This window comes from Vigna unguiculata, chromosome 5 (assembly GCF_037176805.1).
Source record: "Vigna unguiculata cultivar grain cowpea cultivar isolate G323 ecotype 2 chromosome 5, ASM3717680v1, whole genome shotgun sequence".
NCBI lineage: Eukaryota > Viridiplantae > Streptophyta > Magnoliopsida > Fabales > Fabaceae > Vigna > Vigna unguiculata.
Window position 1 is genome coordinate 3,903,823 of NC_140796.1, and position 26,403 is coordinate 3,930,225.

The following is a 26,403-nucleotide window of genomic DNA, read 5'->3' on the forward strand; positions in this document are numbered from 1 at the left end:
CAAGTTTTGTAACAACTTCCGATTTATATTCCTTCAAGTCCACTTATATCTTATTTGTAACTTAGTTTTAGGTTAAGTCATTACAAAACTTGAATGACAACTTTCCATGTATATTCTTTTAAGTCCCCAAATTTTCAATTTTGATATATTGGTTACGGTCCCCACCTATATTAGCATTAGTTCCCACTTAGGTACGTTGATTATTTTGTGGATGTTTGTACAACATTTGTAGGACAACTTGCCATGTATATTGGTTACGGTCCCCATCTAAATTTGACAATATTTTGGGATTCAAATGTGGTAAAAAACACAAAGAAGTGTGACTGTTCTGGATAGATAGGAAGTTAATTCCAATAAGAGGAATCAAAATACATTTGGTGACTTGTTTTCCATATGTTGTCATGGTAACAAAATTAAACATAAGACCATGAAACTGTCACTGCAAAATATAATGACAAGGCTTTCATAAAACATAACGCTGGACAGAATAGTGGTTGTGGCAACTTCAAATATCATTCTGAACGGATGTTCCACCTGCATTACTTGCGGAGGTTTCGGCACGTTCATTGGTTGAAGGCATCCTTGACGGGTGTAAAAATTTCTTCAAGATGTTATCAATGTTCGGATCAACCGATGAATGAGGATGAATGACCGGCTTGACTGTTGCTTTCACTAGATCGTCCGTTGGAGGAGAAATGTCTGGTTTGAAAATCTAGTGTCCATGGACATGAAATGTTTTAGGTTTACAAACATTAAACAGATCATTATTTTAGACGTGCATATACATTTTGTTTCCTAACCTTCACAATGTTACGTAAAGTGATGTTGAGGTATGTATTTCTGTATGGAAAGGTGAAAGTGGCAACCTACCCAAAGGGAAATGACAAACAACATCAGGGACATAGGTTATGGACAAATAATGGTGTCATGCAAATTGCAATGGAAGTGTTAGATAATTACACCCTGCAGGAGCAAGACAGCTCCAACCATAAGTTGTGTACCAAAGTCAGCATGATCTAGCACTTTCTTGTGCACACTAGCCCAGAGTGTGGCGCTTTGGTCCTGCAATTTTTTAGGACTTATGAATATTAACCAAACATGGTTGCATTAACGAAGTTGATGGTCGTGTTAATGTGTACCTTAATGCATATTTGCATGTCACCTAGACCATTTGGTTTGCACTCCTTCACCAGATAGGTCACAAATGGGAGTCTTGGTATCGTCTTACTACATGATAGTGGTGTTACATTTTTTAAGTCCCCATCCTCAACAAGACCTGCGAAGCATGGTGATAATGCGTCATTAGGGTGTTTTTCATTGAACATCAACAATGCATAGTATAGACCAAAGTTGACCATGGAAGTGGATGAACCGCTCTGCCCATAGCCAGGCATTGGATTTGAAATCTCTGTCGTACGTTGCAGCAGCCACGTCCCTAGCAAATTCTTGGGTGCTCTGGGCCACTTCTCTTTCCCGATTAAGCATTGCAGCTTGAACATTTCCCGCAGGCCCTGGTATTAGCGTTGCACCGGAATTGCATTTTTTCAAGAATGCCTCCAGGTCTTCTTGTTCAACATCTAGTCCTTCCCAAGGTTCCATCATAAAGCGATCTGTAATCACAAAATGCAATAACATTAACGCAAATAATAAAACATTAAAAAGTTATTAAAAGGTTAGTGAATATATGAAATGGTGGGTGGGGCGAATGCTTGCAGCGAAATGTGTCAACTTCCTCCATCGAAGACGAACACAATCAGTGATTACCTGGTGGTGAAAAGTAAGGTGTTGGTTTGAGTAGCGTTTGGTTCCCGAATCTAGTATTTATAATAAAAAATTAATAAGGCTATTGTTTGACCGAAATACCCTTACTTTTCTTGTAAGGTAAGTTTAAGTTGGCGGTAGTTTAACTTAACTTTTCCTGTTACATCGCGAAGCCATAAAGAAGCTACTCTCCCTCACTCCCACCTACCACCACTGAATGCACATTTATGGCACCACCATCTTCCACGGTCTGGTAGATGGAGTTCATTCATTGTCCACTGTCGTTTTGGAAGAAGAACTTCATTCACTACAACAACCAACCTCAAAGGTCGTGCACATATTGAAGACATAAGGTTGGCTTCGGTTTTGGCAAAGTAAGTTTCCGTAAGTTCTGAAACTCATTTCCAAAATGGTGCATTAGTGTAGTAAAACAGCCACATTGTGTTGGAGGTTGTTCAGACAGTTAATGGAGATGTTTGTATTATTGTTTAATATTTATTTAGGGTTCTTAGATCAGTTGGTTTGGTTTTTTTATTTTTAATTTAAACAACGGGAAGGGGTCATAAATGTTGTTATTAACTCAATATGTACGACACTATGTTGAAGCACGCTTCATTAAATGTTGCTTTCAGGCACGTCGTTCATGTTGTTCATATGATGGAGACAACACTTGATGAAATTTCTGTTGAAGAATTGAATGATGGTGCCCAGTGTGTGATGGACGACCAAATTGTTGACAATGACAACGATGTCGACCTTGTTCCGAGAGTTCACATGTGCTTCGAGACACTTGATGCAGTTAAAAAATTTTACAGAGACTTTGCTGTTAGAACTGGATTTGGTATTAGAATAAGAAGTTCAAAGAAGGGAAAGGACAACGAACTTAAATATGTTAAACTTGTCTGTTGTCGCGAAGGTAATTATGTCTCCACCATACGTCCAGAGCTTAAGACACTACCTAGCTAGACCAAGCAATGTCAGGCTGGAATATCGGTTGGTAAAAAAGATAGGAAATGGCACATAAGAAGTGTTGTCATGGAGCACAGCCACAATATTAGTCCTATTGAATCAAGGCTGATATCAGGAAATCGAAAAGTTAATATTCATGCTAGGCAAACAGTTGACATAAACGACGAAGCCGGGGTCCGCATCAACAAGAGTTATCGTTCACTGGTGTGCGAAGCTGGAGGATATGAGAATGTTACTTTTATTGAGCGAGATGTGAGGAATTACATAGCTCATAAAAGAAGGCAATTATGCAAGGATGGGGATGGACAAGCTTTGCTTCGACACTTTTCCCACATGCGTGAACTCAACAATGACTTCTTCTTTGAAATTGACATGGACGAAGACAATAGAATATCAAATGTTTTTTGGGCGGATTCAAGGAGCCGAGCGGCATGCGACTATTTTGGTGATGTTGTATCGTTTGACACAACATATTTGACAAACAAGTACGACATGCCATTTGCACCGTTTGTTGGTGTTAATCACCACGGGCAATCAATTTTATTGGGGTGTGGTCTAGTATCTGCAGAGGACACATCAACATTTGTATGGTTGTTTAGGTGTTGGTTACGTTGCATGTCCAACAGGGCACCTGAAGGGATCATCACTGACCAGTGCAAAGCTATGCGCAATGCAATTAAAATTGTTTTCCCCAACACTAATCATAGATGGTGCCTTTGGCATATAATGAAAAAGGTCCCGGAAAAATTGCAGGGTTACACACAGTACAATGTTATCAAAAGTCAAATGAAGGCACTTGTCTATGACTCAAGTGGTGTTGACCAATTTGAGGTTGGTTGGGATGAATTCATCACAAATAACGGCCTTGTTAACAACGAGTGGCTATGTTCGTTGTACGAGGACAGACATCTGTGGGTGCCTTGTTATTTGAGAAATAAATTTTGGGCTGGAATGTCAACGACACAACGAAGTGAAGGTATGAATGCATTTTTTGATGGGTTCATAAATTCCAGCACTTCATTGCAACAGTTCGTCGTCCAGTACGACAACGCACTTAGGCAAAAAGCAGAGAAGGAATTTGAGGCTGACTTCGCATCTGTTAACACCACAATTCCGTGTGGGTCGCAATCCTTAATTGAGAGGCAATTTCAGTTGCACTATACCCATGCTAAATTTGGTGAGATTCAGAATGAATTTAGAGCGAAGATGAATTGCTTTGTTATGAATGTTGTCAAAGATGGAAGCATTTGGAATTACAATGTTAAGGAAAACTTCTTATGGAATGGCAAGAGGGCCAACAAATTTCATGACGTGTTGTTTGACTCCACCACAACAACAATCAAATGTACTTGTCTACTATTTGAGTTTCGTGGTATCTTATGTCGACACTGTTTCTTGGTTCTTGGGCAGGAAGACATTGATTGTGTCCCTGAACAGTACGTGCTAAGGAGGTGGTCCAAAAATGTTAGAAGACGACACACTTTGATGAAAGCAGCGTACACCCGAAGTTCGGATGATCCACAAATGCAAAGATTCCAGTCATTACGGAAGAGATTTAATGACATCGGTGAGGTGGCATGTGAAACAGAAAGTGCTGCCCAATCGGTGTATGATCAGTTGAACACAATTGCAACTACATTAGGGTTACCAAATGAACCCAATCCCTTCAGATGTGGGGACGACCATCCAAGTGCTTGTCATGAGGATCACAGCTTACCCGACCATGTAATGTCTTCTGCACATCACAGCAATATTGTTCGAAGTCCCATTCCCGTCAAAAGGAAAGGTAGACCACGAACAAATAGGTTGAAATCAACTGTGGAAAAGATAACAAAAAGGAAGAAAACAGCTGCGGCAAGAAACAAAGCATCTCGCAATTTAATGGTTTGTATCTTGCAGTATTGTGTGTTCATTTATTGAATTTTAATAATATATAAGGAAGTCCATAACAGGTGTGTATTTTGTGGTAGGACCCGCCGGCAATTCATTCAGAACCAAATTTCCAAGATATCCCAGTGCAAGACCATCAGACATTACAATCCTACATTCCACACGCAGGTTTCATGTCTCTTCTAACATCACTGCACTCTGAATTTAATCAGTGTCCCCTTCCCACCACAACAACAAACCTCGCATCAGTTGAGGTATGATTAACCATGACTCAGTAGACACGTGTCGTCCCAGCATATTAAATATATTGTATCGTGGTCATGTAATTGTGTTTGAATTTCAGGATTACTGAAAGCCCTGTCCGTGGACAAGAGGAAACATAATTTGAGTTATTATTTTTGTGGGTAGACAATTTTTGCTAGGAACATGCGAGTAACAAACACCAATTGCTTTAATTGGTTGTGTTTGTCATTATCATGTTCCCTATTACTAGTGGTCATAACATGTTAAGGTTTTTTTGATTCTTTTGTTAAATGCACAATTAAGATGCATTGTATATGGACGTTGTAAAGTTACGCCATAAGTTATGAATATAAAGAAAATATTTTAAGTTTATAACGATTTCAATAAAATAACGTAGAATTTAATTCACCTACAACTTATTACCATGTCTAATTTATTCGATGGTGGTTGTAATTGAATTGGTTTTGTTAGGACACATGTAACACACCAACCATCCAAGTTTTGCCATTAATGTTTACGGAAACGTTATATACCGTTGTCGATTGCATTAGATGAGTTGTTTCATCTCTTCCCAACGTTTGACCATTTAAAAAGTTGTGACAAGACCATTCAAAGTTTTGGTTTTGGGAAACGCTATCTCTTCTCGGTAAGGCGTCATTGACACTTATATAAAGTGGTCTACTTCGTTCTATGGGACCACATACTAACCCTAAAAGAACCCCGGTTCAATGATGGCAGCAAGTGGGAGTGCACATGGGGCGGTGGTGCTGTGGAAATTTACAACCATCTACATCCGAAATCAGGTTCTTCTGTGTTTTTTTTCGTTTTCTTATTGTAATTGTGATGTATTCGGTTTCTAACAAAAAACAAATTCGTAAAATGTAAATGGGAAGGATTTCGGGTATGTGGATCGTCATTTTGCAGCAGCTTTCGAAGCAGATCTAACCCCTAATTGGGTTTTGAGTGATAGTTTTGGAAGCAAATTCAATGTGACCTACAACATGGACACCGCAAATCCCAGAATTGTTCATGGGTGGACAGATCTGGAAAAGTCGTATGTCTCGCAAATTTGGGATGCGCACGTCCAATTTCGTTACATTGGCAATTCAGAGTTCGAAATAACGGTCTTTGTGGGTCAATGTTCACCAGAAAACAAGCGTGCATTCTTACATCGTGCAAATAGGGTCCCTGAGGGTTCGTTTTTCTCTGTGAACTGGGATATTTCATTATGAACACATTAACCACAATTTCTAAACACAGTGCAAATATAAGGACTATACCTACATGGGGAGTAATGTGGGCTGAGGTGTGGAGGTCATTTGCAAATATAAGGACTATACCTACTTTCAACTTCGTGGACTTTTCTGTCATTTACGACGTACAAATTGAGCATTGCACTTCTTGACCCATCATTACATGTTCGTGGGGAGTTAGGACTTAAAATTTGTGGACTGACAGTTTTATTTACGAACAAAATATTAACCATTCAACCTAATAACCAGCCATAAGAATTAGGTGGGAACTTATGACTTCAAATATGTGGACTTATTATGCACTTCAGGAACGACGGGATCAGCGCTGAACTCCATCAATAAGAATGAAAAGTACATGGGGACTTATGTGGAATTACGTGGGGAGCCTAATAATTTATTTTGTTTAAAAAAACATCTGCCCTCCAACAATGGTATCGTTTATATGGAAAGAAGTGGGGAGTCAGGACTTCAAAAGTGTGGGCTTACATCAACCACTGCACCACAATACCCCCATTAACACCCAGGTGGGGAGTTATGTGCTCTGAAACGGGGACTGGCCTTATGTTTTTTATACAAATAAACCAATTGGAACAGTTTGTGCCCAAAACGAATTTCCAAACTTCAACTTTGCCCTCCCACCTAAAATTGGTCAACGTTTACATTTACTTATGTCCAATAATGGTATCGTTTATATGGAAAGAAGTGGGGAGTCAGGACTTCAAAAGTGTGGGCTTACATCAACCACTGCACCACAATACCCCCATTAACACCCAGGTGGGGAGTTATGAGCTCTGAAACGGGGACTGGCCTTATGTATTTTGTACAAATAAACCAATAGGAACAGTTTGTGCCCACAACGAATTTCCAAACTTCAACTTTGCCCTCCCACCTAAAATAGGTCAACGTTTACATTTATTTATGTCCAATAATGGTATCATTTATATGGAAAGAAGTGGGGAGTCAGGACTTCAAAAGTGTGGCCTTACATCAACCACTGCACCACAATACCCCCATTAACACCCTGGTGGGGAGTTATGTGCTCTGAAACGGGGACTGGCCTTATGTTTTTTGTACAAATAAACCAATTGGAACAGTTTGTGCCCAAAACGAATTTCCATATTGTTAAATGTGTCATAACAAAACACAGACATCAATATTAATTGCATAAACAATAAACATGAAAGAACCACTGGGATGACATGTATATATTATCAAAAAATTATATCATGTCATCTTCACATAACTAACTAATTCCTAACATCTGGTGCAACTGACAGTCTTGTACAACTTACATTACAATGAGGATAATAAAAACAATTTCTCAAAACATTACAGTCATCCTTTCATGACATCAAAATTTATGCACCATCATATTAACATATCCACCTATGTACATGCCACAAAAGTCCGTCAGCCAACGTCTAAGTGGTCAGCATCAATCCAAAGTGTTGAACAACTCTTTCTCTTTCAATGTTATCTACATCTAGAACCCATTGACAGATGTAGTCCTGCCTTATCATTTGAAGTTGTTCCTACAAAATATGTTATATCAAACTCAATCATTTATAGGAAACATTAAAACAATACTTTTAAAAATCAATGACAACTACCTACATTTAACAATATGCAACTTCCAACTTACATTTGTAAATGCAGGCATGGTATTCCCATCAAATTTTTTTGAACCATCCCAAATCTCCATCATCTTCAAAACAATGACACCACAATCATATCTACAAACACCATTCAAAAGCATTGATTGCACAATACGTATTACATCAATTATCTCTAAATAAAATTGATAATCTCAACAACTTACAAGTTTGGTTGAATTGGAGTCATTTCGTGATGCACTTCAAAGTTAGGCATTGACTCATCACCACAATTCATCAACATCCCAAACAACAATGACAAATTATGTGCCTATAAGGTCCAACGTAAAGAATTTATTACATTGCCAAAGAAATTACTTATCTACTAAATGCATGGTGGCCAATAAATACTTACAATAGCATTGTCTATTCTTTTCCGCTCCTTCCTACAATGGCCAAGCGAATCCAACACAAAAAACTGTTTTGTATCACACTTCACAACATAGCACCACCAATGATAGTCATGAACAATTGGGGCAAACAACTACATCAAAAGTAAAAAAAAAAAATCAACCACTATAAAGAGCAACAAATTCAATCATATTAAAAGAAATCTAACTCCATCAATCTCACAAAATCTGCAGTCAATATATCTTGTAAAGCAAAAAGACCAGGACGATAGTAGGTCTGATAATCTTTCAACGTCCACTGGCGTCTGTTAACCTTAATCTTGCGGGAGTCGTGAAGGACATGGCTCTACAAGAACACAAGGGCATACCATTAGCTTTTGTCAAAAAATTACACCAATTAATGTACAATGTTTACCGCATATAAAGGATTGAAAGCAATTCTCTTAACATGCCCAAACAAACGTCGTTCACAATACATCATCGTGCTTGCAGCAAAAAGGACAGCATGCACAGACATGTACTGCTTTCGTCAAAGTGAAATCAACACTAGCAAAATAATCGGTGTAAGTGTAAGTAAAATTACCATGTTGTCAACTTTCATCCCTGGACCAAAACCATTACATTCAGAGGTTCCCAATATCTGACCATTTATATTACAGACAACCCTACCATCAACAATAAACAATTAGTATTACATAAAAACAAATATTAATATTTCACAAATAAATTACCTACTTAAGTAAAAGTACCTATATGGGACACCGTAACAAGTCACACTATTGTACAGCTTCAATAAGTCCACTTTCATGGCAGCAGAAGGAGGCTGCAATGAAACGCATGGCATGACAACTGCACCCGCAGACAAGTCGTTTCTGACACCAATATCTGCTGCACAATTCAAGTCTATCCCTTGCGCCATTTCTTCTTCATTAACAGACACAGCACCTGTTAAATGAACATTTTGAACACCTTCACTTTGCACATCAGCACCTTCTCCATCTTCAGCTACATCACATCCTGCATCAACATCTTCACCATTATCTTCCTCCGCAACATTACTTGCGGACATTATCTTATCATGGAGGAAAGATATTCTCTTCTTCATCTTGCGTATGCTTTTTCCATGCCTTTTCAACCTTTTCAACAAAGCTTTCTTAGAAATTGACCTCTCATCTTCATCTTCATCATGAGCGTCACTATCCTCACCAAAAGTCAAAGCTGCACGAATTAACTCATTCCCATAATCCTCTTCTTTCAAACTCCAATCCCAAATTATCTGAATCACAAAACAAATTACATACAAATTTTAATCAATGACAACCACATCATAACATTAAATTGAAACAGCAGCACAATTTCATTACTTGGGTATCCACAAAATGCATCTCAATCCTTCTTGTCTTCAACGTTACATCTGGCCAACTGAGAATTCTTGGGAAAACAAAATCTCTTTGTGGGCCACATAAACCGAGTCGTTCAACAGCCCATAGCTGCAACAAAAACACACACTCCATTAAATGATTCAATATACAACGAAAAGGTAACTTAAACATATGTAATACAAATGCTTACTTGCAACACTACAGCTGAACCGCTCAAGCAGATCTCACGTTGACCTAATGCCAAAAATGCCCGACCAATGCTCCTTACCAAATAACTATGTACTGCTTTCGCCCAATTGTATTTAGACAAACCGTCTATATTGTCTAAAATACTACAAGGAATATTACAGACGTTTTTGGAATTCCTTGGAAAATATAGTACGGCGAAACAAACAAAGAGATACATACGGCATACATTATCCACATCATCAACCTTGCTCCCTACCAACAACTTCATCTTCTCAATAACATTGTCAATTGTTATCAATTCACCACTCAAAAGTGAACCCACAGTACCGCACACGTTCTTATCAAATTCTACATCTATTCCACCAACGCCTAATCCTAAACACATACAAATGTCACCTATGGTTAAAGGGACAGACCGTTGCATGATACGAAAAGAATTGTTTACAGAAAACCAACGCTTAACCAACTCTAACATAAGTGGGTTGCAAATAGCTAAAGCTTTATCCATATGCAAACACCATTTGAATGGTGTGTCTCTAATCTTTGCACGGTGCCTATCCAAGATAAACCCGTTCATTTCCACAATATACTTTGTATAACAGAAAGTACGCAGCCGAGCCTATCATACACCACAAACATAAACAATGTATAAACAACCAAATTCCCAATAATTGGTACATCAAGCACACAACAAAAACCAATACCATATTCAACCAACCTTATCATTAATTGCATGGGTAAGAGCCATGATTTCCAACACTTGAATTCAATAACACCAAATATCACTGCCCAATGCAAAACAATTCGTATTTAGACACAAACAAAATTTTAAAACAATTAACCACATCAATTATTAAAAGTTCACATATGCAATTATTACAACAACCAAATGAACATATTCAAACATGGCCAATAACCACATAACAAAATGGACATATTCAATCATAGCCAATGCATTTGGAACTAAACAAAACAAATCACACCTACACACAAACGGAAAATCACAACAAACATCACTATTAGACTTACAATGTACAAATAAAACTTAACTATAAATGAAACAATATGGACCCTGTGTTTCAAAAACATAAAACTATAACCCCATACATAAATCGCACTTCATAGACACCACATTTTAGGATACACAACCGTGACAAACAATCTTTCTAAGTAAAATTTCAACATGGCTGCAAATTAGATTTCTTCAATAATCACAATAACAGTGTAAAACAAAATCAGAACCGGGTTGGCAAGAGATGAAGATATGTCTCGCATTGGTGCTCCAGCGGAATCCTCCACCTTCTTCTCCGTCTCTATGCGAAAGCCCCAACCTTTACCAAATCCTCTCCACGATTCTCCTCTGCATTCTGCCACGACGCAAACGGAAAAAAAAATAAACACAGCTGTTAACGGACAAACAGCAACCACAACCTCCTCCACCAGAAAATCCACCGGGAAAGGCCACACCTTTACAAACATACTCACACAAACCAGAAATCGAAGGACAAAACATACCCACCTCAGAACTTCAATAGGCGCAGTCCTCGTTCTATTCTCCGGCAGCCTTCCGTTCAGGACGATGATGTGCCGACGAGGATGTTTCGTGTGACTTTTTTTCCCACCGGCGAACACTGCTGTTTTTACGTTTTTTCCCTCTAAAAACCAAACCTTCACTTTTCACTTCACTCCACGATTGCTTTTGTTCCTTTTTCTCCAACCACCCGCACGTGACACCATTTTGCTGAGAAATAAAATTTAAAAAACTGAACTGTTGTGCGTCTGACACGTGTCCCGGTGTCAAAAGTGAGTGGGGGAAAGGGTGTCAAAATAACGTTTCCGAAAAAAAAAATACAATAAGTCAAAATTTAAAACTTAGACAATCTACTCTAAATTCGTAGTTGATTAGATTGCTCACCAATCCATTTGACGAGTATATCATCTAAATAATTGTTGTTCTGTTTAGTGTTATCGATTGCGTATTCATTAATATCATTACTAGAGGTAGAAACTTAAGGATCCAAACTTGGTGGCTTTGGTGCAACATGGTCCTAAACCTGGTTGTCACACACAACACACATAATCGTCTTGTGTAGAAAATTGGAATGACCTAGGAACATCAAGGCATAAAGGGACGTGTCAAAAGAAAATCTCCACAATGGTGATGATACACTGTAAACCTATAAGAAGGTGAATATGCCCTCATTGAAAGAAGGGTTGGGCTTCACAAGTTCATACAATCTTCTCTCCTAATTTTGTGATGAACTACCATATTCACCTTCTTGGAGGTTCACCCTCCTCCCTAATATAATTTCCTCTTCTTGATTTGCTCATAATGAGCTTGGTGATGTAGAAACTAAGAGACATATCCATCATTGAGATGTTCTTCATTATTACAACCATTACCACTTGTAAAGGAGTTATCTCTCAAAAAAATTTAGTTGTGTTTTTAACAACATTGATGGATTTTATAACTATTTTAGTAGTCTTTACTCTGATAATTTGTTAAAGAAATAATAATATAAATAGTCGATGCATAACTATATTTATAACTATTATTATTCTTTGATGACATTTGTTGTAAGTTTTGAATTTGATAATTTTATCATAATATATTTCATGTTTTGTGACTAATGATTTTTGTCACAAGTTTTTTTTTAATAATGAAAACAAATAATGCATTAAATGTTACAAATTATATGTGATAAAAGAATCATGAGATAAACCATATAATCAAGTAAAAAGGAACTAGGAAAGATAAAAAAAAGTTAAATATGTTTTTGGTCCTTTAACTTTTAGTGAAAATTGAAATTAGTTCTTCTTTAACATTTTGAGCCAATTAGAAATATGTGAATTTAATCTTTTTTAACCAAATTTTGTAAATTTATTTAACATTTCAAACACGTCTCAAGATAGTATTTGAGTTGTTTACACCGTTTGACACATATATGCTTTACTGTAACAAAAGTTTTTTTTTTTGTTTAAATATGTTTTTACTTCCTTAATTTTTAGTGAAATTGATATTTATACTTCAATATCAAGTGAGAAACACATTTACGTCAAATAAAATTAACAAAATTTGGTATAAAATGTTAGTAATTTTGGGTCATGCATATATATGATACATAATTAAATGTGTTAGGGCCATTATTTATAAGCCAAATAATAAAGTGATCTGACTAAATTAAAGATTTGGCTAAAGGCATATGTCATGAAAATAAATATTGTGTAGAGATCAGTTAGTAATTTCTAATTTAATGAGGGGCCAAATTAGAAATACTAAAACTTAAGTAATTCAGTTTATAAATGGTCGTGGTCTCCTTCTGAGAGCACACACAGAGTCATAACGTACTTTTCCTGTTCCTTTCTCTTTATCTCCGTCAAGAGAGAAAATCAAAGGGAAATAAGGGTGCTCTACAGGAGGAAGATCATTGATCAGTAGTGCTCTAAAGGACATTGTTATGGCTAATTCAGATACGCTTCCCTTTACTATTTACAACATGATTATCAGTATGGGATATTGCTTATGATTGATTGTTAGTATCAATATTATGATCATATTCTACGTTTATGCTTACATAAAAATATTAAATCTACACATTTTTATAGATGAAAGATTAAATTAATCCAAAAATTCTGAAGAGTGACTAATATCAATTTCACTAAAAATTAAGAAAGTAAAAACATATTTAAAAAAAAAAAAAACTTTTGTTTGCATATTGAGTAGAGAAGAATTCATGTTTGACGTGAATATATTTATTTGCCTTGTGTCTTGAAATCAAATTATCGGAAATAATACCATCATATTCCAAATATATATTATCTAAAAACATGGTTAAATCTCTATTTAAAAAAAGTAGTTAATAGTTAGCAAACTATTTTTTCTAACCTTTAACTTGAATTGAGTTTACAAATTAATAATTTTGATAAATTAAAATATTAAAAAGACACCTATATAAATTTACTTCCCCATGTTGGGTATTAGAGTACCAGCACAAGTACTTTCAACTAAAATAAAAGATGAAAAATAAAGGAACAAAAAAATAGATAATAGGCAACGAATATAATTTATTCAAGAAAAGAAAAAATTACATATCATTCTCTCTAATCCCAAGGAGAAAATAATGACAACCCCTCTCTTGGAAATAGGAGAAACTAATACAAGGAAAACCTTAAAGGAGAAACTAACTTTCTCTCTTATAGGAGAAACTAATATTCTCTCTTAATTATTCTCTCAAGCAAATAAAGTAAAAGGAATAGAAAGGGAGAGACTTTAGGATGATTTCCTTTTATAACACTCGACTCCTTTTATAACATTAAAAGTAAGCCCCAAAGTAAGTTTCCATCGATGTGGGACTTCTTTTCTCACAATCTCCCACTTGAAGATTTTGATGAAATTAATCAACTCTTCACACCATGCTTTATTCTCTGCCTTCATGTTGCTTGTTCTTCTGGTAGACTTCAGTAGGATCGAATCCACGTAGACTTCATTGACACATAATTCCGATCCTCCAAAACGCAATGCAACACCCGAGGTTCCTTCTAAGGACCTCTTGTTAATACTTCACTGCTTTCCACCAAACCCGCCGTGAACCTACTAACCACAACCAATGCTTGTGCAATGTCTGGTCTTGTACACATGATAACATTCATAAGCCTGTCCACCACCGATGCACTCGGTACTCGAGACTTCTCCATCCTCTCCACTTCACTGCTAAGACTCATACGTGAGGAACAATTGATAGAAAGTGGGGTAGAAATTGGCTTGCAATCTTGCATGTTGAAGCGTCGCAAGATTATCAGTAAGTATTTCTTCTGAGAAAGCCAAACCTTCCTATCTTTTTTGTCTCGTGAATTTGCATCCCTGAAATCCTTGTTTGCTGGTTCCAAGTCCTTTTTCTCATACTTCCTAGCCAATTGTGTCTTCAATTCCTGGATTTGAACTTTGTTGGGACCTACCTCCAACATGTCATCCACATACAACATCAATGGTCTAAACACCCAGTCTGTTATAACCGAGGCTTATGAAGGAATCAAATCTCTGGTACGAACACCTGAGCTCTCTTTAAACCGTACTGAGATTTGTTCAACCATGCAAACCAAGTTTTCTTGTTCTTTAATGCCTTTTGGTTGGAGCATCATTTCATTTCTGCTTAACAATAACCTTGTGGGTAGTGGGACCCACAGGTGGTACCCCTTCACATTGTTAGCATAACCCAAGCACTTAATTTTCCCCAGTTTCAAGCTCTACTCGTGCTTTGGATTCCTTGAACTGGTAACAACACATTTGACTTTCTCTTGATGTAGTACACCCACAATCTCTTGGAGTAAACTTTGATTCTCCTAGTGATAACTCTGGTGATTCCCTTACATCAGAATAATCAAGTCTTCTTGTGTTTTCTTTTTTTCTGGTAGTCAAGCTAGCAATCTGCGATCTATAACTATGTTTGTTAGCTTACCACACAATGCTCGCGTAGAGGTAAAACAACCTTCTTGAGCCCGAGTAAAAGATTACGTTCTGCCTGGATTTGCAAACTTCGCTCTGACTTATACCCAAGTTTACGATGTCACATCAACATCGCTTCTTCTTGACTTGTCGATGCAACCATTGCATTAGCTTCCTGCAACGTATCTCCCAAAAGCACATACACATCTACCATGATCTTTTGCGCTTTCATGACTTACCATATCTCTCCTCTTCTTCACAGAATATCTTCGTCCTCTGAGGTATTTGCCATACAACCTTGTGAGGTTGATGCCTTAGAGTTCTTTCCTCCATTCTTCAAATGCCAACAATCTTTCTTCACATGCCCTCTTTTGCCACAATGGTAGCATTTGAGATGCTTCTTACTTTGACATCTATCATGAGACTGACTCCCACTAGATTCACGTTCTGTTGATCTACCTCTTGTCATCACCAAAGCTTCTATTTGCCTTGCACTTTCCACCATATCCTCTTTGTTCTTTCGCCTGGATTCTTCTTCAAGAAGAGCTCCGACAACATCCTCAAAGTGTAGGAGGTCAGCAACTTTGTAATTTGTAATGTTGATGACAAGCTGATCATACGAATCAGGTCAACTCTGTATTAGAAGCTCCGCACGTTCATTTTCAATTATGTTGAAATTTGCCGCTGAAAGTTAGGCAAACAACGTATTTAGATTGTTAATGTGGTCTGTCACCGATGTGGACTCACTCATTCGAAGAGTATAAAGTTTTCTCTTCAAGAATATTCTTGTGTGAAGTGACTTAACCTCGTACAGGCTTGTGAGAGTATCTCAAATCTCCTTCGTTGTAGTCTTCTCCACAATGTTGGATAAAACCGCATCTGCCAATATTAAGTGAAAATTTGCTATAGCATTGTTATCTATTTCCTTCCACTTTTTATCTGTAATGCCCACAGGTTTTTCTTCAATTGCCGCTAGACAATTGTCCTTTCTCAAAATTGCCTTCATCTTCAGTTTCCACAATGAGAAAAGAGAGGTGGGTCACTAATGGACACGCTTAAGTACCAAGTCTTTCCTAGCCAGAATTTTCCTAGACATGCACTTTCACACTACCACACTTTATCCACTATCACAACACTATTCTAATGACAATAGCAGCGGAATATAATCACACGAACCAACAGCTCTGATACCACTGTTGGGTATCAGAGTACCAGCAGAAGTACTCTTAACTAAAATAAAAGATGAAAATAAAGGAACAAAAAAATAGATAATAGGCAACAAATATAATTTATTCAAGAAAAAGAAAAATTACATATCATTCTCTCTAATCCCAAGGAGAAAATAATGACAACCCCTCTCTTAGAAATAGAAGAAACTAATACAAGGAGAACCTTAAAGGAGAAACTAACCTTCTCTCTTAGAGGAGAAACTAATATTCTCTCTTAATTCTTCTCTCAAGCAAATAAAGTAGAAAGAATAGAAAGGGAGAGACTTTGGGATGATTTCCTAAGGAAAAACTCCTTTTATAACATTAAAAGAAGGAAGCCCCAAAGTAAGTTCTCATCGATGTGAGACTTCTTTTCTCACACCCCAATCTGAATATCATCATAAATTAATATTTTTCTAAAATTACTTATACAAGAGGTACAATCTAACAAAATATGAATTTACTATTTCTTTCTTGAAATTAAAATCCAAGAGGATTTTATCTTTAGTTTTTTCATTCATTCACTTCGAACACAGTCTAATAATAGATTTTGTAAAGAAAACAGTGATATGTTGATATATTAAACAATGCGACAGAGTTCATAAACATTGGTGGCCACACAGTAAAACAGCAACAGGATCGTAGGTAATTAAAATTGTGACTACTCCTGAAAAGCCCCTATCATACGGCACCGTTCCACAACAGAAGCAGTGAATTAAATTAACAAATCTTTGGGAAAAGACGCAGAAGCAATAATAGCTTAACATAAGAACTTTTGCAATTAATTTAGTAATTGAGTAACAAAATATATGTGGTTGTGGTCGTTTACAGTGTTTAAATCACGTTGTCGGCAATGTATCACGTTGTATGTTAGGAATTTATTACTCTTTCATCAAATAAAGCTTCCGGAATTCTGTTTTTTGTTTCGTTACTTTTAGATAAAGCGATTTTACTTTCTACAACTGGACGTGCTTTTTTCAAGAACCTTGTTTGATTCGACATATCACTACAAAACGCTGTGTTAACGGATATACTTTATATTTGTTTATATTAATATAGGTACTTTTTCATAAAATTAAATTATAATATACTGCTTAACTTTTACAAAAAGAAAAACAAAAAAAAAAATGAACTCTTTCAAAAGTCGTGTTTTCAGATTTTATTTTCCCATAATGTTTCTAAATATTTTAGTAATCACGAACTAAAACAAACTCTTAAATAATATTTAATTTTAATAATAAAAAATTATTAATCACTATAACAATCAATTTAAATATCAGTTTATAAAATTAAAAATTATTAATTATTAAAATAGTTATGATTATAAATAAATAATTATAATTAGTTATTAAATTGACTACTAATTAATTAAAAATTAATTTAGAAACTAATTTTTTTAGTAGAAAAAAATTTTCATAGCTAATATTTAGTAATTTATTTCTTTTAAAGCAAATATCTTAGTAGCTAAAATTTAAAAAACTCAACCAATTATAAATTTTTATTAGTGACTATTTTAGTAATTAATAATTTTTTATTTTAAAAATTAGTATCTAAATTGGTTATTATAGTGACTAATTCTTTTCTAAATTAAAATTATATTTTTATAAAATATTTTTTTAGTGCCAGTTCAGCGGTTGATGTGTAAGTAAAGTAAAAGAAATAGTTGAAATATTTTATTAAAAAAAATCTATTTCAGCTAATAAATTCAATAATATAATAATAAATAATAGGTTTAATTTGATCTCTGCTTTTGTTCAAAAGTGTGAAATTGGTTCACTAGATTTTTTAAGTTTCAATTTGATCTCAATTTTTAAAAAATTGATGCAATTTGATCATTTCTGTTAAATTTTTTGAACCGAATTAATGATCTTTTAACAAAATTGGCACTATGATAATGTTAATTATACCAATAAAGCAAATCATTCTTATTAACAACTTCAATTTTGATGAAAAAAATTCTTAATCAATTTCAAAAAATTTAACAAAAAAGGACAAAATTGTATCATTTTTTTAAAAATCGAGACCAAATTGAAATTTAAAAGAAGGGAAGGATTAATTTGACATTTTTGAATAAAAACAGGAAAAAAAATAATTAAACCTAAATAATATGTATTAAATAAAGTTTTTTATGAATGTACTGATCAAGTTTCATATATTAACGAAGGTGTGGATGAGTAAACGTACAAGCTAGTTGAGCATATCCATAATTTACGAACAATTCCACAAAAATCATAAGCAAACTTGTTTAATACGTGATGTAAACAAATTGAGCCAAAACCCTCGCATTTCAAATAGTAACCCAACTCAAATACTCAGCTAGTTGTTACAAACAAACAAATTCATATATTATGAAATTTGACTTTAATATATTTTTGGTGTCTATTTTTTATTTTTATTTTATTTTTACTGTAGTCACTTGTCAAGTTTTTGTTCAGTATTAATATTGAATTTTTTATCTCGTTAATGTTTCTTTTTCTCCTGTCAACTCTCACTATTAATGTTTCTTTTTCTCCTGTCAACTCTTACTATATAACCGTTTTTGAGAATTTATTTTATGATAGTCCAAGACATGCACTAATATATTGACCAAAGTCTTCAAATGGTATGAACATATTATTGCTTATTTTATGATCTGAGATATTGTTGATGAATTTTAGATTTTGAGAGTTTCAGAAGCAAGACAAGGAAAGATATATGGGTTAATATTGTAGTGAACATGCTTTACGGTTGTGAACCTTAAAGAATTGTTAAATTTCAAACATTTTAATCAAAATAATTTCTAAAAGGTTTAAACCGTCAGGAAATGAATTATCATAAATAATTCAAGAAATAAAATTAATCAATTTTTTATTGGAGACATTTTAAATAGTGAAATATAATTGTGAAATTGGTTAGATATGAACTTGAAAAAAAAAATTAGACAATAATACTAAGATTGGTACACTTGCTTTTTAGTCAATTGATTTTTGTTTTTGGCTACAGAAAATGTTAAGTGAGAAATTTTTGGATTATATTATCCGTATAATTATTGAGCAGCTTAATTTTTTTTTTAAGTTTTAATAACAATAACTGTAACACTCCATTTAAATAATAACATAATTAAATAAAATCTTACCTCGAATAATATAAATAGCAAGTTGCGGAGTATAAAGTTACTCCTTACTGTTATCCAAGGTACTTAAAAGAAAATACTAACGCTCACTACAATGCCTATAACCCAAAAGGAGTCAAAGATAGACAATATTCGAAATAAAGTCCTAGGGGCAATACAATACACGGGCCTTAGCCCTATAAGAAATCTCAAATAAGCGAGATCCAACCCGGATAGACTATATTGTGGAATCACCATTTTCCTGTTGACTATGGGAAGTTCTCACATCTGCTCACATCAGTTGATGATCATCGCAAAAAGAGAAAACCACACCAGACAGAACATACAACAAACAAAAGGTTAAGCTAGAGCCAAAAAGATTTTATCATGCAATCAGATATACTTTTACAGTCAAATATACACACATCATCCCAGCATGTTATGACCTTCAAATCAATACACTAGGACTTAACTTGACTCATTCGGATACATATAATCTGGTCGGATTCAGCGGATGCTTACACTTGTGGTGGATTACCCTGCTCACCCCCGAGCTATGTGTTACAAGTGTTACAACGATTCAATCCCCCACACACAGGTTAGCCCTTAATGAGTTTCAGGCCTCCTGCTACTCTCACCACAAGAGTCATTCTGCTCTAAGTGAGACTAACTGACTCCTTAGAATGTCAGGATGCAACCTTACCTTGAATCCTTACCAAATTATATAGATGGGACACCACCATGGACACCCACTAACAGGGGCCACAGAATTACGTCCCAACCACTGAAGCACTACTCTGAAATCTCACCTAGAGATTTCAAGGAATTACGCACTGACACAAACCAAACACACTCAATCAATCAGGTAATATTTATCTTGCACATAACTCTCATGCCAACCTTTATAACCCAATCCTCATTCATATTCCATGTTGAATCCATTCCAACTCATCCTTCCCAATCCATGAATATAGAATTTCACCTCATACCAATACCATGCCATTTTGATACCAACCATTTCATTGAAATCACATGCCAAGATCATACCCAAAATTCATCATTTGCCCACCCATGAACCATTCCATATCTCATATCAAATTCATACCCAACTCATCATATTCAATTCATGTTAAACTCATAAGCCACAAACCATAATTCATCATATTCACACAAAGTCACTCAATTCATACTTTAAACTGCATAATCAGCCCAACATACGATTAATATCCAAAAACAAAGAAAACAAGGAGCAAACCTACCCCTCGCGCAGCCCATCGCTCAGGCAGAAGGGTCTCGCTCAAGCGAGCTCCCTTCGCCTAGGCGAGAGCTCGACAATCTAGAACAATGGCCATTCGCACTAGCTCGCTTAGGCGAGATCTCCTCGCTTGAGCGAGGCATTCTCTCGCTCAAAACAAGGATGACCCGCCTGAGCGATAGCTCGCACAAAAGGCCTGGGCGAGCCTCTACAAGTCTCACTTAGGCGAGACTAGCTCGCTTGGGCGAGACTATCAGTTCTCGCCCTTGTTCTCACCTGCAGCAGTTACATTTTTGCACCAAACAACAAACACGAGCACTTTGCATGTTCATAGTAACATATAGCCCATACAACACCAAACAGAATCAAGAATAGGCCAAAAATCATTTAAAACACAAAGCCCTAGCTTCCCTTACCTAGAAAGAGCTATCCAAATGACTCGTATACATAAACAATGAGCACCACAGTTCCGGAAACGACTTAGTGAGTTGGAAACATAGCAGAATGGAACAAGACAAGGGCATTGAGATGAGCCTCAGAGTAAACACGAGAATAAGACTAGGAGAGATTAGTATGAGCTAAGGAGCAACTTACGTGGAGTTGAAAGAGCTTTAGCAACCTTGACGAAGGCTAAGGATCAAACCCTAGCAGAGCTTCTATTGAGAACGAAGGGGTTTGAGGACTTATGCTTTCTGAAAGTGAGATAGGAGTGAGAGTGTTAGGCTGGTTTAGGGTCTTTGGCTCCTTATGGACTAGCCCTTAGACCCAATTAGATTTGAGGCAGCCCTTAAACATAAGGGCAGAAAATATTGGATCTTACAATAGTTATTTGTATAAATTTGTGAAAGCAAAACAATTATAATATGATTTAATTAATTGCTTTTATATTTTAAATTATAAAATAAATTTTAGTTATACTAATAAAAATTAAAAAAAAACTTCTAATTAATATTAACTAGCCCATGGCACAGCTTGGATATATATATATATATATATATATATATATATATATATATATATATATATATATATATATATATATATATATAAAAGTTGTCTTACAATAGATATTCGTACAAATTAATAATTTTCTCATGCTTTCTCTTTCTTCTCGTACAGTATAATTTGCGTATGAGTATAATTTCTCAAAAACAAATATATTATATAGATTTTTGCTGATATCCACATTTTAGTATATTAGTTTTCTATACATTTTTTCTGATATCCACATTTTAGTGGGATCTCCCCTCACCGTTACCCCCTTTTGTCCTTGAACTTGATTTTGAGATTTGAATTGAAAATATTGAACTAAAAAAAACCAAACAAATAATTGCTATTCATCAGGTTGCTACTTGAAAAAGCTGAAAATTATAATATTCTAAAAGGATGTTTCTTGTATAATTGATGAGTATACTTTCAATCATTTATAACATTTAATTTTATCTTTTTTGAATCATAATTGAATTTAAATGTATTCATTTAATGTTTTGATAAATGTTACCCGTTATAGATAAATGAACTTCATTAAATTGTTTAACCAAATAAGTCTAAATAGATAATTTAATTTGTTGAACATCACTAGATGATCGAATGGATCATCATGAGCTTACGTTATAGATAAATGAACTTCATTAAATTGTCTAACCAAATAAGTCTAAATAAATAATTTAATTTGTTGAACATCACTAGATGATCAAATGGATCATCATGAGCTTAGTTTTGATGATGTGATGTATTGCATAATGTTTTCTGAAAGTTCTAATTTGTGTTTTGTCTAGCTGATTGAAGTATAAGTTCATAAGTCATCTATTGTTGATGTAGTGATAGATGGTTTAATAGACCTATGGATGATGCTAGTATATTGATTTGGGGATTTTCCAATAATTTGAAGAAATGAAGTGTTTTAAAAATTGAAAATTTGAGTTGATTCATGCGAACTCTAGTGTAGTAGCGTCTAATCTTTCAACCACAAGACGTCTAATAAGTGGGCTATTAAGACACCTACTTCATGAAACTACTAAAAATATAATTTGTGAACCCACATCTTTGTTTGAGATATGTGTTGTCGACTTGTCTACCATCGACTTATTTCATTGTGTACAACATACTTGTTTGGGAGTCATACTTGTTTGGGAGTCATACTAATGACTCGTCTGTTGTGTAAATTATTGGGTGTTTGTTGTGTGAATCTTTGGGTCAACTGATATGTAATTGGATTATCTATGCTTTGAAGACTCATTAGGTCGTATGTCGTGTTGCACCTTTATAATGGGATTTGTTACCTTAGAGCATCTTTTGTGTTAGATTTTTTGCACCAAAATATGTTATTTTGGATCATCTATCATGCTGAGATATCTGAAATATAATTTATTGCTTTGGATTGAATGAATCAAAGCCAAAGATCTATCTCTAAGAAACATATTTAGTTCACCAAATACTACTATAAAATAGATGTTCATCTATGTTCAACGATCATCACTCACCACTCAATTTCTCATCACACCATGTTTTATTCTTCTTATTTGTAACGATTTTGATTGTCTTTAGAATGAAAGGCTAAATCTTTATTGGTTGATTATCTTGTGAATTCATATTTAATTTTGAGGTAATGTGCAATTAAGTGTTCTTCAATTTCTGCAAAATAAAGTGTAATCTTCTTTTTTTTTAATTGCTCTTAGGATTATTTTTAAAACATTTGTTGATAACTCAATTTTGTTTTTTAATTAAGAATTCTTGTTTGTTGTTAATTCTAATAATCTTTTTGTTTGTTTGATTTAAGAGGTAAAAGAATAAAACTTTATAGAATACACATGCAACGAGCGACGATATTAATGAATTGGTTAACTCTTGCTTAATTAATTTATTTCTATTTGACAACTATACAGTAATTGATGAAGAATTAAATTTTGAATGATCTAGAAAATCAATTTGTTTATACAATTGTTCTATCTTTTGTCATTTAAAACAAATCCTACTTATACTATTATTTCGCGATCTTATGTTTTTTTTCATAAATTTACTAGTGTTGACTTATTGATATTCCTATTGAACTCATTAAAAGATGACTTAGATAATTTACTCTAAGAATACACAAGTTGTCTATCAAACAAACTAGTTGTACTTGATTGTAGAAACAAAAGCAATATTTCATACAATTTTTCTATATAATACTTCAAAAACATATTTTTATTTATTTCTCTCCATCCTACTTCATCTTATTTTAATTAGAACAACTTATTGTATAAAAATAACTAATTAAGAATATACCAAACGGAGGAATAACCAAGCATATACATATCATCAATAATGCATTATTAAACCATACAAATTCAAATCCTGATAGAATACATTAATATACAAACCATGTACATAGTTTATAAATACATTAATTAATATATATACATAAAATCCTTACACAACGAAATCCTAATATGCACACCATACCAGTACACACTTATTTACATAATATATATACATGAGTTCAAATAATTTATTCACAGATAGATCACATGTTCTAATAGAATCTACACTGCAGCAAAAGCATATTGCATGCATATTAACTTCAATCTTCAAGTTTTATCCTTTTCCCATATCAATGGAAAAACCATTCTCCTTCACCTCTTTCCCAGCTTTTTCATCACGCTTTGCTTCTGCTAACTTCTCCTGCTCCTTTTCCTTCTCCTCCTTCAACCTAATTTCTTCTTCCTCAGCCTTCTTCTTTGCCTTCTTAAGAGATTCAATCAACTTCTTCAAGCATGTCTCCACATCATCCCTCTTCGACTTAGGCATCATGTTCTCAGCAACATCAGCAGGTGTCATCTTCGTCTCTTTCAGCAACCCCTCAACCACAGAAAACAAACCATGATAATCAACATCCAAATAATTCTTGGCAAGAACCTTAAAAGCCTCGTAACAACAATAAGAAAGTTCTATTTTCTTGTCCATTCTTCCACTTCTAATCAGAGCAGGATCAAGCTTTTCCACATAGTTCGTAGTAAAAATAATGATCCTCTCTCCTGCACAACCCGACCAAATCCCATCAATGCAGTTCAACAAACCCGACAATGTCACCTTGCTCTCTTTGTTATCTTCTTCCTCCGCCTTCTTAACAGGATCCTTCACCTCCCCACTCTTTTCCTTCTCCTTTTTCACCACCCTCTTCCCAGTAAGATCAAGAGAGCAATCTATGTCTTCAATCACAATAATAGACTTACTCGTTGTCTCAATCAGCAGTGTCCTTAACTGTGTGTTATCCTTCACTGCCGTCAACTCAAGATCATAAACATCATAGTACATGAAATTAGCCATGGCAGCAATCATGGTAGATTTTCCAGTCCCCGGAGGACCATACAGCAAATAACCACGCTTCCAAGCCTTCCCTATCTTGTCATAATACTCCTTTCCGTTCTTGAACGTGAGAAGATCCTCTATGATCTCTTCCTTCGCTGTTTTCTCCATAGCAAGGGTTTCAAACCTCGCAGGGTGCTCAAACACAACGTGGCTCCACCTCGATTTTCTATACCCTCCCCAACCGGTGTAAGAATTGTTGGTGAACAGCTTCAGTTGCCGATTCTTCAGTTTGAGCGATTTCCCTTGTTCCAACACGTGGGGGATGTAGGTGTTTGAAACGAGGTCTCTGTGGCGCTTGTGAAAGGTGAGGGTGTAGAACCTCTTCTCGTCAGAAGTAGGGTAAAACGAAAAGGACTGTGTTTTGATCATGCTCTTGTGAGAACCCCACCAGAGCTTGACCCCGTTGAAAATCTCTGTGATTTCTTCGTTGTCGTCCATGGAAAGAAGAAAGGGGCTGTTGCTCTCGGCGGCAGGTTCAGCTTTGAGCTTTCTGGCTCGCTGAGAAGAGTTCTGAGCGAGGTAGGTTTGGATGGCAGTGAAAAGCTCACTGTGTTTCAGACGTTCGCCTGAGAATTCAGGGAACGTGATTTGGATGTAAGGAGAAAGAAAACCTATTAGTTTGTGAGCGTATATTTGTACATAAGAACGTATGTGGGTTGGGATGAACTTGTCAAACACAGTGTATGCTATCATAACTGTTGCAGTGAATGACCCTATCAGAGACCACTCTGAACCCATTGCTATAAACTGGTTTTTCTCAGAAATTTTTCCCTGTTTTGTTCAATGAGTTCTAAATATCAGCGTTTGTGTGGAAGTTGTATATTTATAGGGAGGAAGAGTGTATAAAGAACACAGAGTTTCCTAGTGGTAACACCTCATTTTCATCGAAAATTCTTAGTATACTTTTGTCTTTTTGTTTAACTTTTTGGCATTTGTATTGTAGTAATATCAGAGGCAGCCATTTCTGACCATTCAAAGATCTTGGACCTCAGATGTTATTTTTTTCTACTTTACACTGTCATGCCTGCATTTAAATATGAGAAAATGCTTTATATATTCAAAATTTAAAAACTCTCCTTGAAAATGAGTCGCCTCAACAAAAAAAATTCGTCAAATTGAATATGAAAAAATATGAAGTAAATTTAAGTATATGGTCGGCTTAAATTAAATAAATATATAAATATTAAATGAATAAAGTTTTGAGTGAAATAAATAATTTAGATTTGATTGATGAATTGAAATTTTATGAATATCTGACACAGTTTTAGTTTATATTTTAATATATATATATATATATATATATATATATATATATATATATATATATATATATATTTGTAAATACAGTATAAATTTTAAATATGATA

The 26,403-nt window shown here is 35.0% G+C and overlaps 3 protein-coding genes and 2 pseudogenes across 3 annotated transcripts; 1 reads left to right on the forward strand and 4 right to left on the reverse strand.

Annotated features, from left to right (window-relative positions):
- Positions 1-505: 505 nt before the first annotated feature.
- On the reverse strand, positions 506-1,635 carry LOC146885992 (uncharacterized). Its single transcript, XM_085674111.1, has 5 exons — positions 1,356-1,635; positions 1,140-1,276; positions 961-1,062; positions 801-866; positions 506-712 (listed from the first exon to the last, which is right to left on the reverse strand). Exons 1-5 carry the CDS (start codon positions 1,633-1,635, stop codon positions 506-508), a joined length of 792 nt encoding a protein of 263 aa, XP_085530237.1.
- Positions 1,636-2,346: 711 nt separating this feature from the next.
- LOC114182638 (protein FAR1-RELATED SEQUENCE 5-like) lies at positions 2,347-4,972 on the forward strand (annotated as a pseudogene).
- Positions 4,973-7,294: 2,322 nt separating this feature from the next.
- LOC146885993 (putative ubiquitin-like-specific protease 1B) lies at positions 7,295-8,635 on the reverse strand. The gene is made up of 6 exons (XM_085673600.1): positions 8,534-8,635; positions 8,342-8,464; positions 8,124-8,252; positions 7,936-8,039; positions 7,759-7,849; positions 7,295-7,648 (listed from the first exon to the last, which is right to left on the reverse strand). The coding sequence occupies exons 1-6, from the start codon at positions 8,633-8,635 to the stop codon at positions 7,538-7,540; spliced, it is 660 nt and encodes a 219-aa protein (XP_085529726.1). The 3' UTR covers positions 7,295-7,537.
- A 12-nt stretch (positions 8,636-8,647) lies between these two features.
- Positions 8,648-10,794, reverse strand: LOC146885994 (uncharacterized). The gene is made up of 5 exons (XM_085673599.1): positions 10,408-10,794; positions 9,691-10,308; positions 9,483-9,608; positions 8,868-9,394; positions 8,648-8,783 (listed from the first exon to the last, which is right to left on the reverse strand). Exons 1-5 carry the CDS (start codon positions 10,435-10,437, stop codon positions 8,648-8,650), a joined length of 1,437 nt encoding a protein of 478 aa, XP_085529725.1. The 5' UTR covers positions 10,438-10,794.
- A 13,165-nt stretch (positions 10,795-23,959) lies between these two features.
- LOC114182999 (AAA-ATPase ASD, mitochondrial pseudogene) lies at positions 23,960-25,837 on the reverse strand (annotated as a pseudogene).
- Between the last annotated feature and the right edge of the window lie 566 nt (positions 25,838-26,403).